A 15,218-nucleotide genomic window follows, 5' to 3' on the forward strand; every position below is an offset into this window, starting at 1 on the left:
CTTCTTTCACCTTGCAGGTTCGGGAAGTGGTTCACCTCTCCTCTGACATCATTCCCGTTTGCTCCAGCCCCAGGTCTTTCCTCCTGCGTTTTCTAGATGCTCCCCGGGCTGCTTCGCCTTTGACAGGTCCTGCCCTGTATTTCTTTGTAGTTAGGTGTGAGTTTCTTTTCTACTCCAGCGTATTTTGAGCTTCTGAAGGTAGAAGTCATTTGTGAAGAAAAGTGTGCACTCCATGAATCATGTATGTCAATCCTGTACGTATTTAAACTATCCCTGGTAACCATACGAGGTTCCAGTGAAGCTTCCGGCAGACACTTTCAGTTGATTCAAGGGTGTGTGCACCGCTCTCTCCTTTTTCACGGGGAGCAGCCCAAAGCCTTTGCCAGACGGTTAGTCATCCCAATGTTGATTACAACTCTTCATGACTCTGTCACTCCGGCTGCCATGGAGTTTACTCTTCTGCCAAGGAGGCATTCCAGTGCCAAGCACCACCTCTTCTTCACACCTCGTCAACTGGACAGGTCACCTGTGGGGTCCCCTGGAAGATGGTTGTAAACCATCGCTCTCCCTGAAGCCATGACTCCAGGGACCGAAGGCAGGCGGTGGGGGAGAGGGGGCTGCTCATTATGACTGCGGGTCACTTTTGACCTTCATGCTCTCTCTTGTCTAAAACTTGTCTCAAATGTTTTCCTTGTCTGTTACTATTTTGCGCGTCTGCGTGCGGCTGCCTATGTGCACACCCACAGGTGCACACATTATCTGCAAAAGCTGGAGGACAACCCCAGGTGTCATTCTTTAGGCATGATGCAATTCAAAACAATCGAGACGGGGTCTGCAATTGACCTGGAGTTCACAAAGTAAGCCAGGCTAGTGGGCCAGTGAGCTCCAGATATCTGCCTGTCTTTGCCTCTCCGTGGCTGACATTATATAAGGGTTTTTTTTTTTTTTTAAAGGTTCTGGGCACTGAATTTGGACACTTGTACTTGCAAGGCCAGCGCTTGTTCAAATGAGCTATCACCACAGCCTTTCTTGCACACGTTTCTGATTTGAGGCTAATAGATCTCTATCATACAGTTCATCCCGCTATTAACAGAACAGCAAAGAAAGCTTGTTTGTAGCATTGACAGGTATTTTGAATTCCTCTGCATGGTCTTTCAATGAAAGCTGCATCTGAGGCCAGAGTGCAGCTGACCAGACTCTCTAGACCTGGATAGAGCCACCTGTTACTGATAGAATCTGACCCGTGACATTAGCCACTTTGGCCTCACATGCTAAGTCAGCAATTGGCTTTGGTTTTAATTTAAAATTTGAGGTTTATGTTTCTTAAATGATTTTTTTTCTGATGGTTATTATGTTGAGAGATAGTGTATATGCACTCGTGTGTGTGTGCAAGTGTGTTATGTGTGTGTGTGCACTCACACTCGCGTGTGTGTGCCAACTCTCTGGGATTCAGTCCTGCCTTGCACTCAGTGGTTGTACCATCTGGAAGGAGGCAGGTTGACTCTTTTAAAAATGGGGATCTTACCAGAACTTATCTTTCAGATTTCTTGTAAGGGTTAGGTGCTTCTATCTATGAACAGAAAAGACCCATATCTGGATGGAGACATTTATGTTTAGATATTGGAAACTTCGAACACGTCTTTAGCGGTCGTTTTCTATCCCCTTGGGTGGTTGGGCTTTTATTTTTGCTTATTCACTGATTTGACATTAATAGACAAAGAGGAAAGTGGAATCTTTAGCTGTTAGTAGTAGGTACAATGGTCTGATACTTCCCTGGAGTGCCTTAGGCTGTGAGGGCTAATGACGCTGTCATGGTGGCAGAAAGGAAGGTGACTATGTCGAATCCGTAGTAACTAAGGGGAAAGACAGATACTGGTGTTCAGCTGGCTTCCCATATTCAGTGATCTTTCTTTCTCAGCTGAGTCTCTTTGGAAACCGCTAACAAACACCTGGAAGTGTGTCGCCTAGCTGATTATTTTGTTGTGGTGGTGGCTTTTTTCTTTTCCCCCTGAAACAGGGTTTTTCTGTGGAACAGCCCTGACTGTTTTGGAACTTGCTTTATAGACCAGGCTGGCTTTGAACTCATAGAGATCTGACTGCCTCCACCTCCCAAGTGCTGGGATTAAAGTCATATGCTACCCCTGCCCATGTCCTAAGTGATTCTTAATCCAGACTGGATTAAGACTGACCTTCATAGATGCATTGGGTAGATTTTGCTGGCTTTATAATAAAGGATTCAGCTACATTAAAAGAGAAGTGATTATTTGGGGGTTGCATTGATAGAAAGCTCCAGTCCTGAGCCCCAGGTTCAGACTACAGTGACTGACCAGGAGGAGAGAGTTAAGAATACCTTAGAAAGGAAATTCAAGACCAAACCATTTCTAAAAAAAAGCATAAACGATATAATTCATAGTTTTTTTTTTAAGTGCATGAAGCCTTGATAGGTCAAAGGCTTCAATAAGTCAAAGCGTTGCCTAATTTAGTGATAGTTATTGAGGGATTGTTGGGGATACACAATAGCTAACGTCTACTACACTCATCAATGAGTGGAGTTCATGACAAAGCCTCAGTAGTGCCACAGGGGGACCCTGGTGTCCCCAGCATGGAAAGAGCGAGCAAAGGAAGAAACCCATGGGGACTGAGGGTATGAAAGGAGCCAGAAGATGACATACACCAAAGCTTTTGACTCGTTTGCTTGGAATCAAACCTATCAGTGGACCAATAAATGAATACACAGTCTGCGTCGCATACTTACTGGGCATCTAAGGTAGCAAGCAACTAGAGAAGAGGCGGTCTGGTATGTAGGAACCAGGCTGATGGATATTTGTAGCTATTGGATGTATTGACAGGCCAAAGAGGGTTAAATGTTGTCACAGCTTCCCAAGGCCAGACTGGGAATGACTCCCTATAGGGGAGAGAGTGATTGGAGAGAGCCAGAGGATGGCTTGGGATAGGACCTGAGTTTCATGGCAGTGTGTCTCTGAATAGGCTGAAGCAAAGGAATGGCACAACAAGGTTCAGGTGGCCCAGCCTGCTGATCCACTTAGGGAGCCTCCCAGCTTAGCAGTTTGGAAGAGCTGACAGTATGGAGGTTAATGCTCATCATCCTCATAGCACTTTTGGGACTGAGGCACGAGGATTACAGGCAGTTTCAGGCTAGCCTGGGCTACAGAGTAAGATTCTGTCTCGAGAAAGGAAGGATAGAAGTAAATTGGAAGGACCGTGTTGAGGACTTCGTGTTTGTAGTGACTGGCTTCCGCGGTACCTTCTGTCTGTAGTGTGGCTGCTGTGTTCATGAGGAAGCGGTGAACTTGCTGTCCAGACATCATCTGCAGCCCAGATCTGTCTGGTAGTGAGAGTGGGATCACTGATGGGTGTGTCTGTTTGGTCCTGAGGTGAGAGAGTAAGGCTGCCTGTCTGGGGGACTGGGTGCTGCTGTTTGAATACAGTACTGTTCATTTCTTTCTTCATTATTATTTTTTTTTCCCCAGACTCCATTTTTTTTATCTTCTGAGCTTTGTGTGATGGTTGATGTCCCTGCCTTCTGTCTTCCGTGCACCTTCATCCCCTTCTCTGCCTGAGAACACTGTGATGGTGTTTCATCTGTCAGTACAAAGCCGAATGTTGTCTCAGTAATTCTGCCCTATAGAGTCTGGTGTGTGTGTGCATGCGTGTGTGTGTGTATCATTGCATGTTTGTACGTATTTATATATAACACATACACACACAAATGTAGGAGGTATTCAGCGTGGGCTAATAATGAGCTTGCTACAGATGGTGCAACGAACAAGACATTTTTTTGCATAGACACGGAACTGATTTTTTTTTCTTCCCTTCCTGATCTTAGACATAGGATTTCTTTTTAAAAATTTTGAAAAGCAAACAAAGCTGCGACACAAAACCACAAACCCTGTTGACTCCTACCGGTTGTGCTGTGAGCTCCAGAGAGCCTGAAGCCGCGCCTGAGCTCCTGACATAGTGACCTCATTCCCCGATGCTGCCTTTATGGGCAGTGGCGGAGCTGCACCGCTTGCCCCGGCAGCAGCCTGACGCGATGCCGAGCCCTGGGTTTGCAGAGACTTGCGCAGTAACTGGAATTCATGGCAATAGCTCACTGCGACTGAACTTTGATTCTGTGTGCTATAGAACCGCCCTAAAAATAAACAAACAAAAAAATAGGACAATGTAGCCGGCCTTTGATTGCGGTTTGTTGAGTATATGGTGCCAGATCAAATTTTATGTGTGTTCTTTCTTCAAGCATTTTGGAGGTATGTGCCCTCTTTACTTTTGGTGATTAAAAAAAAATAAATGTGTTGGGGAAACTAATGCACGTGATGGTGTCTGGGTCCCTTGGAGAGGAGCGTGTGCTCCTTAGCCCCTGCACCTGGGGTCTGTCCTGCCCTCCAAGTCCCCACACTGCACCGCACAGACAAAGGAGCTAACAGACACACACACAGGCTGTAGCTTTTCTGGGAGCGATGACTCATTTCAGCTCACAAAGGATTCTGGGCAGGGGAGTGAGAAGTCAGGCTGATTGGTCCCTGCGACTTCACTTTGCAGAGAGGCATCGGAAGAGGAATGACGCTGCAGATCCCGAGACACCGCAGTGGGATGTTGGCTCACTCCTCAGGGCTGGGATCTGTGGGCTAGGCGTCCGTGCATCCGGATGCAGCCGTTTCATGCAAATAGGACGACAGGGTGGTAAAGATGATTCGTTCCCCCCTCTCCGTTTGTAAAACCATTACCAGCAAAGTACACCCACAGAGCCTTTGGTAGGTGCTTTTGACGGAACTTGTCTCCGCGTCACAAGCCCTGATTTGTAAGAAGAGCCCAGGGCTCTTTAGCCCATTTCAAATATTTATACCTTTCAAGGTAAAGCGCCGGTTTGTTGTTGTGTTCCACAGGCCTGCGGTAACCAATCTAAAATGCTCATTTAGGATACGATTGCTCGAACGTTTACTCTCTCTTCTTATTACAGATTCTAGGACGTCCATTTCTGTTACTGGCTCCTTCTTGTGCTTGGATGCGTTCCCCTAGCATGCACCAGGCTTTAGCATCAAAGCTACCTGGGGAATGGAGCCAGTCCAGAAAGGGTCAGGTAGGTTTCCCCTGCTTTTATTTCAAAAATTGTTGTATGAAAAAAAGTTATATATCTATATATGTTAAAAAATGTCGATACCACCTGTGACCTGGGCGAGCGGACCTCTGAGAAGTGGTCTTACTCTTAGTGTGCCCTCCACCTTCACCTCAGGCGGTCCAGACTCTCCCATGGAGGCTGCCCATTGCATGTGACCACACCATCATGAGCCATTGCTGCACTGGGGCCAGAAAGTGAGCAGCTGTAGATCCGAGGCTAGGAAGTAGTTAGCGTGCTTGGCATTTCCATTCTCTTCATGTCTCTCTCACTCCTCCAAGGGAAAAATATCTTTGGATTTTTTTTTCTCTTCTTCTTTTTTTTTCTTTTTTCCTGGACGGGATTTCTCTGTGTAACAGCCCTGGCTGTCCTGGAACTCACTCGGTAGACCAGGCTGGCCTCAAACTCACTGAGATCCACCTACTTCTGCCTCCCAAGTGCTGAGATTAAAGGCATGGGCCACCACCACCGCCTGGCTCTTCAGTTTAATATATAGTTCATGAGATGTGTGTTATTTGACCTGGGCCCCACATATATCACACTCAAGGCTGAAGGAGTCCGATTTACACACTCAAGAGACCGCATGCCCCCCAGTCAAGGGTAAGGGAGTCCTATTTACACCCTTAGAGACCACATGCCCCCCAGTCAAGGCTGAGGGGGTCCGATTTACACCTCAGAGCCAGAGGCTTTCTAAGAAGAGCATCACATTGAGGCTTCTATGAACTCACACAGTTGGTGTATTTCATTAGGGTCTTGTTTAGGAGTTTGATTATTACAGGGCTATTATTTTTTTTTATAACATCCATGAGCTTTTCACACAAAATCTTTTTTAAAAAATGGTAAAAATACTTGCCGGATTGCATTCACCAACACAAAAACGGCATCTGAAAATACGATTTTTTTTTTTTGCCACCTCCCCAAATGTAGTCTCAATATTGTTCTTTAGTAACGATATGTCTCAGAGTATTAGGTCCTTTATGTAATTTGCATAATTGGAATGTTTTAAAACAAGTCCAAGTCTCCATTGGCAGGTCCCCTCTTCTCTCTCTGTGGTTGCGGCCATGCTCACAGTTCCCCCTTCCACCAAGGGAAAGAAAGCGTGGTGCCTTTCTTTTCTCGTTACTAAGGATGCTTTGGTTCATTATAATTGAGGATGCCAAGTTGGTCTCAAAGGATGCTTGGTCAGGAGAGTGCTTGCCGAGGAACCTCCAGCCTGCTGGTTCTGCTGATCCTTGGAGCCCCCCTTTAAGACCCCTCTTCCACATAAACTCTCCCAATAGAGGACACTGTCGCAACATGAAGTTTGTTCATCCACCCCATCTCCCTTCCTTTGGGTTTCTGTTGTGTGTGGTCATTGTACGGCATCATCACACAGGGACATCTTTGTGCAGAAGTCGATGGTGCCTCGTGTCTCTGCACCCCTCCACCTCCTTAGCTTCCTTTTTCTCCCCCTTCTCCCTCCTGCTAGGCCCCTGTCCAGTTTCCCTGCTATTTTTATGCCAAATGTAACGTACATGATTTTATGTATCTCTGTAAAATCCAACTACCACAGACAAGAGAAAATATGCTATTTGTCTTTCTGAGATTGATTTCATTGTCTGAATACAATTGTCTCCAGTGGTACCCATTTTCCTGAAAACGATGTAACCTCATTCTTTAGGGCTAAAATGTCTGTGTGGTGTGTGTGTGTGTGTGTGTGTGTGTGTTTGTGTGTGTGAGAGCTTACACATACACGTTTTGTTTCCATTCCTCTGTTGTTACATACCTAAGTTGGTTCCATAATTTAGTTACTGTGAACAGTGTTGTCAGTGTCTCTGTGATAACTTGAGTCCTTTGGTCCTTTGGATAAATACCCAGGATGGGTATATTTGAATCATATAACAGTTTGGAAGATCTCTCTCTCTCTCTCTCTCTCTCTCTCTCTCTCTCTCAAAAATACATATTTTTATCTATACACGTTGGACTAGCTTACTTTCCCACCAGTGGTACAGAGAGTAGCCTTTTGTCCACATCTTTGCCAGCATTTTTAAAATCTGATGATTCCCATTCTGAGTGGGGTGATATGGAGTATCAATCTACTTTTAATTTGTATTTCTCCGATGACTCCATTTATTGGCTGTTTGTGTTTTATCTTTTGAGAACTGTTTCATCATCCCATTTATTGATTAGTTCCTTTAATTTCTTGTTGTTTCAGACCTTTGTTGGTTTTGTGTCCTGCAGACTCTCATCCTGTGTCTCTCACACACAGCTAGCAAATGTTGTTTCTTTATTCAGTTAGCTTTCCTCTGCCAGGGTGACACTTTTTAACTTCATGAGACTCCATGTGTCAGCTGTTGACATTGCTTCAGCCACTGGAGTCTAATTTAGAGGGTCTTGTTTTCATTTTGTTTTTGTGTTTGAGACAGGGTCACCAAAGCTGGTCTTGAACTTGCTATGTAACCGAGACTGCCCTTGTTTTCCAGTCCTACCTGTCTCCCAAGCGTGTGTGTCAGCTCCCATGGCTAGGGTCCTTTGAACAATCTGCTAGTCATGCGTTTTTGTGTATTGTTCTCATTTTTGCTACAGTCCTTCAAAGGATGCTTTAAACACTAATTTGAACATTTTGTTATTTTTTTTCGCATTTTTTATGTCTGACCTGTACTCATTGAAAGCAAGGGCTTTAAATGTATGCTCAATCTACAATTGACATCGCCTCTCACTTTCCACGTGCAGAAAGAGCTCAGTAGGAAGTTATAGAAAAGCATCAACTTATCTTGTACTTAAAATAATACACTATTAATTTTGGTAGACTCAGAAAGCATCGTGTTAAATGAAACAAGCCACTCATGAAAGGACAAGTGAAATATGTTCTAATAAATTAGTAGATGCTGAAAAAGTCAATCTCTCAAAGAAGAAAAGAGAATAGAGCCCATGAGAGACCGGGAATGGGAGAGGGAGAGAAGTATGACAGGGGTCAGATAGTAAGTACCAAAGTACAGTTGTTAGGGGGAATCATTCCTGGTGTTTACAGCGCTGACAGGGAGCCACAGTCAGTAACATGATAGACCCAAAATAGCTGGAAGAATCCAAGAGTTGCAGCATAGAAGCATTAATTATCAGTACCCTCATTTAATCATACATGATGTAGATTTACATATCCTCACTACCCTCCCAAATATGCCCAAATAAATACAGCTTAAAGACTAAATTAAATTTTAAAAAGAATCTTCACAGGAAAGATTAATGCTAGGGAAAACCTCAGAAGTTATGCGAGGCTTTGGGAATTATGACTGCTGTCACACCGAGGTGCAGTGACAGCTGAGAAAGCCATCCGTGCCTGTGGCATAGGATTGCTGTCATCGGAACAAGCGTGAGGGCGTAGCTCTGAAGTGTGGCCCTCAATAACAGTTTCCTTTGATTTTATTGGGCAAATCGTCTCTAAGTAAGGAGCAAACAAAATCCTGAGTTTTGTGTGAAAGTCGCGTTTTTGGACTGCTGTGGGACATTTTCCCTAAGGGGCAGCCATGCTGGTGACAAGACTCCCAGGGACCATCTGAAGTTCTCTAACCATCTTTAGCCACCCATCTTTGGTACAGGGAGCTATTTCTTAGGCAGTGTGGGCGAAGAACTGGTCCAGCCACTGCTTTGAAAAGGCCAGGTGTCTTTACCACCCACAACACACTCCGTAAACGCCCTAGTGACACCCATGTCTCGTGTTTGCTCTAAGGCCATTGTCTCCCGGCCCAGAAGTTATAAGACCCCTGTATCTCACTGGAAATACTCCATTTCCTAAGGGCAGGCTCTCTTACCTAAGTATCAGGAGGACACTCCTCGTCGCCAGTGTAAGGAGGACCACTGCCCTTCTTGGCACGGGCTAAGGTATCTTTTAGAGGGGTTTTTTATAACTAAATTAATTTCTATGGCTAAATTAACTTCTTTTTCTAGCTAAATTAATTTTCTGTTGGAATAATTCAAGTACTGACGAAAAAGAACTGGATTAAATTTAGACAGGCTTGAAGATGATATATTTTTAATACTAGCTACTATTTATTAAATATTGGGTCTCCAGGGCAGTATGTTCAACATCTATTATTTCATCTAATCCCCTCAATCACTGTAAGGTCACTGTCACTATGGAGTAGTGGTTCTCAGGGGTCAGATATCAGATACCCTGTATATCAGGTATTTACATTACACTTCATAGCAGTAGCAAAATTACAGTTATGGAGCCGTAACAAAAACAATCCCATGAATGGGGTCACCATAACATGAGGAGCTGTATTAAAGGGTCACAGCATTAGGAAGGCTGAGAACCATTGCCGTAGACACTTTGCAAAAAACGAAGAAATTGAGACACGAAAAATTAAACCACTTTCCCCCTGTGGTGTAACTAATCAATTGCAGAGCTGGGATCTCAATCTCATGGTATAAGAACAGAGTTCTTGGGTTTTGTCGCTGTCCTGACATTTAGGGAGGAGAGTTATTTAATGCTACCGTGAGTTGGCGTGTTCTCTGAGTCTGTTCAAAGCCACAGAACTTTCTCTGACCTTCAGAACTATTCTCACCCAGTTCAACATCCACCTCTCCGGCTGTCAGAAGTGGACGGAAGGTGGCAGTCGAGAAGGGAGGCTGGTGTGGCGTGGCAGCTGTTCTGTCCAGGGTGTTGTACTCCGGGAACTGCTGTGCTAACCACATCTGACCTGTATTTAATCAGGCTGGGTTGTTGGGTTGCAGTTCTGTTTCACAGGAATCCGTCACAGCATAGTCCGGATCCCTCAGCTGATGTAGCAGGAATGCAGCGGCCGAGACACGGCCCTGGGGAGTCTGACGTCGAGGACAGTCCTGCAAATGTCAGGCCGCTTTATTAAATTATAGTTGAAAATCTTCATCAGTAGAAATCGGAACGCCTGGTACATCTTTACGGACAGGCAGGGTTTTGCTGGATGGTGGAAAGGGAGAAGTAGATGGCTAGGAATTCCACGAGGAATTTAGAGTCGGTTCTGTCTGAGGCACTGCCTCTAAAGGAAGACTCCGCTTTCCATGGGAACACTCGTTAAGTATGTCTGTACAGAACCGCGTATATTCAGGGGATGTATTAGTTTGTTGTTGGCCAAGACTGGCATTTTCTCGTGATTTCTATCTCAGGTCAGGGAGATATAGCTAATTTATAACTAAGTTCATTTTAACTGAGTTCTGAGTCAGGGAGCAGAGAGCAGGGAAGTAGCCGGCATCACCACCATCGCGATAGGAAGTAGAGCCACGCCTGACCTTGTCCTGATGTGCAGAGCCTTCTCATTCGTCCATACACTTGACCGCCTGATGTGGAAATGGCGGTCTACTGCTTTCTACCCCCTAATTTCTCACACATACTCAGGGGCAGTGGGTGGCTTACAACATGGAGTTTTAGTAAAGATTTGATGTACTGAAGAATGTAACTCTTCCGATGGCTCATAGCACCCTTCTAATTCTTCAGCTATAAATTTATAGCCAATGGGCAAGTGGTCCAAAGCACTCCTAACAGCTGTGATTAGGGCAGATGTTTCTTATTATGCCGAGGGGGTTTTCACCCACTGATGTCCACTGGTTGTCCTTCTCTACGCTTTTAACCTCTCCTTATTCTATGACAACTTTCCAACAGCAGCCAGGTCTCAGTAGCAAGAAACCCAAGTAACTAAGGTACTGAGACTTGGTAGCTAAGATGACAAATGGAAGGTCAGAAGCTAGAAAGACGATGCTTTCTCCTGGAAACCAATGAGCTGATTAATCCCACCCCGCTGCACCTGTCTGTGCCATACAGCCATGAGCCGAGCATTCTGGGTAACATGAGGTCATTGACTCATTTTGGTGTGTGCGCACTAAGTCACCATAATTGCTCTTAGCTCAGCTCTCCTTAGAAATTTCTTCGGAAGTCATAACAATGTCTTGATTAGCTTCAGCTTCAAAAATAGGCCCCTCCTCCTTACTCTACTGTTTGAGTGCAAGCGTTTCCTCAAATAACAGCTTAAGAATTGGATTTTGTGTCAGAGAACTGTTGGGGTTGAAATTAAGCAGGAAAGACTGCCCTAGAAGTTTGAAGGACCAAACACTCTCCTCTTCTTAACTGCCAAGTTTCCTTCATTGCCTATTGCAATAAGGGCCCCGCCTTTAAGTTTTGAAGCCAGTGGCATTTGATAACAAACTTACGGTAGACTAGTAAAAGTGCCGTTTTCAATGTCAGTTTTCTTCCAGATTTCAGCGCAAACAGTTGAAAGTCAAGTACAGTAATCTGGTTTCAAAGAAACTTTCTTAGCGGCACGTAAGCTAATGGAAGCCATATGCTCTGTCCCCTCAGCAGGCCGCTGTGGTCTTGGCGAGTAAATATGGAAAAGGGATACGTGCTTTTCAAGAAGAACTTTTGGACAGTGCCGCAGTAGATCTTCTGTTAAAAGGACCAAGCAGCATTTACACATAAAATTGGGGTTAATAAATTGAATTAAATTGTAAAACACAAGATTTGTCTGAGGCTGTGCACAGGAGAAGTTGTTCACTTGACTGTAACCTTAGCGAGTGGATGATTTCCCCATGCCCAGGGGCATCTGAGATAAAACTTGGCAAAGGTAGCACATTCTGCAGAATGGAATAGAGCTGTCTCCTCCCTGTGGGCTCTGAGCATTTCAGACTTTTTATCAGGAGCCGCCATAGCTGCTGCATGTGGTAATTTTACTGGCATCCGTAATTTTAATGCCAGTGTTAATTTGGCAGAGGCGAGGAAGGGAAGGTACGTTGGTCCCGAGGAGCAAAGCTCAAGCAGACTTGCGGTAGAACAAACCGTGATGGTTTTATTATGCAAGGGGGAAAGAATATAGCTGACATAGCTAGCCATTTCTTTATAAATGAAAGCCTCTTCCAGATCAGATCAGCAGGGAAGTGATTTCTACAACACCTGGAAATAGAGTCGGGCATGTATTGTGAGTTGATTTTCTGCCCAAATCCCACTGAATTAGCAGAGAACCACAGACCTTTCGAGCTGGAAGAAGGCATGCTACAAGTCCATCCAAACCTTTATTTTACAGATAAGGAAGCAGGTTACCAGATAATGAACCATATCTGTCTTCACAGACTGGATTCTGGGCCAGTCAAATGGCTTGGTTGGTAAAAGTGCTTGCCCTGATGACCTGCGTTTCAATCCCGGGAACCATGTAGTAGAAGGTGCTAAGTAGTTCCTGCAGTTCATGCCTGCCCTCTATGTGTTCACTGTGGTATACACGCTGTCCCAACATAGAGCGGGTGAACATGAAGAATATCACGTGATACTATAAAAAGAAAAGAGGAGAGTGAGTTCTCAGCTGTGCATCTCCCAGTGCCTTCACAGAGTAGGGGTTTCCCAATTCTAAACAACCCTGTTTCCCAACTAATTGTTGAGATGGGAATAAGTTGTGTGAGTTGAGAATCTGGGGTGTGAATTCCGTGAAGTTCCTTCCACCCACAGAAGAGATTAAGTGAACATTTACAGTGAAACACAGGGCATGAAGGGACAGAATAACTGATTCTGAATTCAGGCTGTATGTGTGTTGGTAAAAATAATTCCAACTAAAGTAACTGCCCGGGAGTTGGAAGAGAAAACAGAGAGATTCAAATAGTGAAGATGATTGTGCTAGACAGTGACATGCTCCAAGGGGGAAGTGAGGCGTGTAAACAGGTAGACCGGAAGATACAGCCAGCTGGCCTCTAGGGTGTCCTGTTGTGTCAGGCCTTCCTGGTTGATGTGGGAGTGGCAGTCACCGGCACCAGTTTATCCTGTAGTCACAGAAGAGTGACTCACATGAGCATGTCACATGATGACCCCATGGAAACATAGCCAGTGCCTTGAACAGTGAGAATGAGTGCTAAGCCATCTGGTCTACCAGGACTGGGTTTCAGCTCTTCTCTTCCTCTCATCTCAGCCTGCTCCAGGGGCGCCCCAGAGCTGCCTGCCCCTTCATGCTTGGCAGGCTTTTCTCTCTCCTCTAGTGGTCTGGAGACCATCTTTGGTACCCTTCATCGTTCATCCCACTAACTTATCTTTCTCACGCTAACCAGTTCACAAAGTCTTTTACTTGAAAACAGTGTCCAAAATGTCAACAACAATGCCCTTCACTTACTACTGGAGTATTTCCAGGTTTTTCACATTTGAATTTCACCTTGAATGCTTATACTGAGCTTGGTAGTATCAGAATTATCCTCGTTTGGGCATTTGTACCCCAAGGGCTGTATTTAAGTGGATTTTTGTAAGAAAATAAAGTGTAGTTACCCCACTCCTTTAAAGTATAGTAGGGTGGAGTGGTAGCCGTTAAGAAAGAATTCTTCCCACAAAGCGTCTCATGGTTGACTTTCCCTAACTATCTTCAAACACAGTCTGACAATAGAAAAATACATCCTATAGATTATAGGCAAGTGAGGAGCTGGCACTTCCCTGCTCAGTGGCCAGTGCACCTACTGCTGCTCTTCCAGAGGACCCAAGTTTTGCTCCAGCACCCAAGTCATGCGGCTCACAGCTGCCCACTCCAGAGCGTCTAACACCTTCTTCTAACCTCTGAGAGCACCCACAGACATGATAAACACACATACATCCCAATAAGTAAGGTAAAAATAAAGATATAGACAAGGAAGTTATGATTCATAGTTTATGCAAAATCCTGGAATCTTTGAGTTATATATTTTAGCAATATTTACAGTTTACTGTCTTCTTTGAAAAAATAAATGTGGAGTAGTTGGAAGAATTTTCCTTTATTTCTTTAAAGAACAATTTGCTTTTATTTTATGTGCATAAGTGTTTTGCCTGCATGTATCAATGTACACCGCACATGTGTCTGGTGCCCACAGAAACCAGAAGAGGGTGTCATATGCCCTAGAACTAAGTTAAAGATGGTTCTGAGCTACCATACGGATGCTAGGAACTGAACACGGGTCATCTGCAGAAGCAGCAAGTGCTCTTAACTGCTCAGCCATCTCTCCAGTACTTGGAAGAATTTTCCAATGGCATATTTTAAGAGTGACTAGTTGTCTCATTCATCATGTTGATAGAGAGCCCCAGAAAATTTTGATAACTCTGAATGTGTTCTGTTGTACTGAGAGAGCTTATGATTTCTTTAACAGATCTTAAACACACACTCAAACTTCACCTAATGTATGATATCTTTTCTATGATAAATACTGTGTTGGGGGTCTTCCTTCTCGAAATTAATTAGGAAGAGTCTTTAATAAATCAAATAGTTTAGTATATTTGGTCTCTGTTTTGTAATTGCTTAGCAAAATATGAATTAAAGTATGGTTTAAAAAATACCCCTAGAAACCCTTTGTATTATTACATTATTAAATGAAAGTATTCCTCTACTCAGCCTGTACTGGCTGTCTAGTGTGTAAGTACTATGTTGTTGTAGGCGCTCGGCACAGGCTGCTCAGGTCTCCTTCCTCGTGGAGCTCATGTTTAGTGGATAAGACAGATAGTAAGGTATAAACATGAGCACACACACATTCAGAGAGGGAAGTCCATCACTGGCTTCAGTGGTCTGAGTGGGGCTCCCTGTGGGTATGGCTTTTCGCTTCTGATCTATATGCAATGACAAGGGGCACCCCCGGCCCGGGGCAAAATACAAATGACAAAGACCCTGCCTGAGTTTAGGGAAAGCCTGGCAGATCCAAGAACAGGAGGTTGTGAGCCTGTAATAAGAAAGGCGGTGGTGAGTCAATGGGGGTCTATCCCACAGGGGTGGTTAGGCGGGTCCAAACTGCAGAACCAACCCATAAGGAGTCAGGTTTCTCTTTCCGTATAAGAGGCAGGGCTGTGGGGTTTTGTGCGGGGATGTGGCATGATTTATGACTTCTCGGGAGGAGCTTGGTTGCTCTGAAGAAAGGGGCTGTTAAAGACCAAGGCAGAAAAGCTGAGTGCCATGAAGCTAATATAACAGGCCAGGTGAGAGACGATGACCGCTCGTGGTAGAGATGGGGATATGGATAGGTGTCGCTGCAGCTGGAGTTCTGGAGCGGGTCCAAGGAAGTGCTGGCGTAGACAGTGTGGACTGACCTGGGGATGGATGAGTGGGAGGTAATTGCTCTTAATGCAGTATAGAATGAGTCGGCATGGAGA

At 44.7% G+C, this 15,218-nt stretch overlaps 1 protein-coding gene across 3 annotated transcripts in view; it reads left to right on the plus strand.

The window, feature by feature from the left end:
- Positions 1-15,218, plus strand: part of Stox2 (storkhead box 2) — a 217,333-nt gene that overhangs the window by 180,613 nt on the left and 21,502 nt on the right. Inside the window, exon 2 of one of the 3 annotated variants that reach the window (XM_057752383.1) lies at positions 4,979-5,098. The exons of the other annotated variants lie outside the window; for them this stretch is intronic. Within the exon in view, the coding sequence (XP_057608366.1) occupies positions 5,074-5,098 (25 nt within the window). The 5' untranslated portion in view covers positions 4,979-5,073. The remainder of the gene's footprint in view (positions 1-4,978; positions 5,099-15,218) is intronic. 3 annotated transcript variants of the gene reach the window in all.

This window comes from Chionomys nivalis, chromosome 20, assembly GCF_950005125.1.
Source record: "Chionomys nivalis chromosome 20, mChiNiv1.1, whole genome shotgun sequence".
Classification (NCBI taxonomy): Eukaryota; Metazoa; Chordata; class Mammalia; order Rodentia; family Cricetidae; genus Chionomys; species Chionomys nivalis.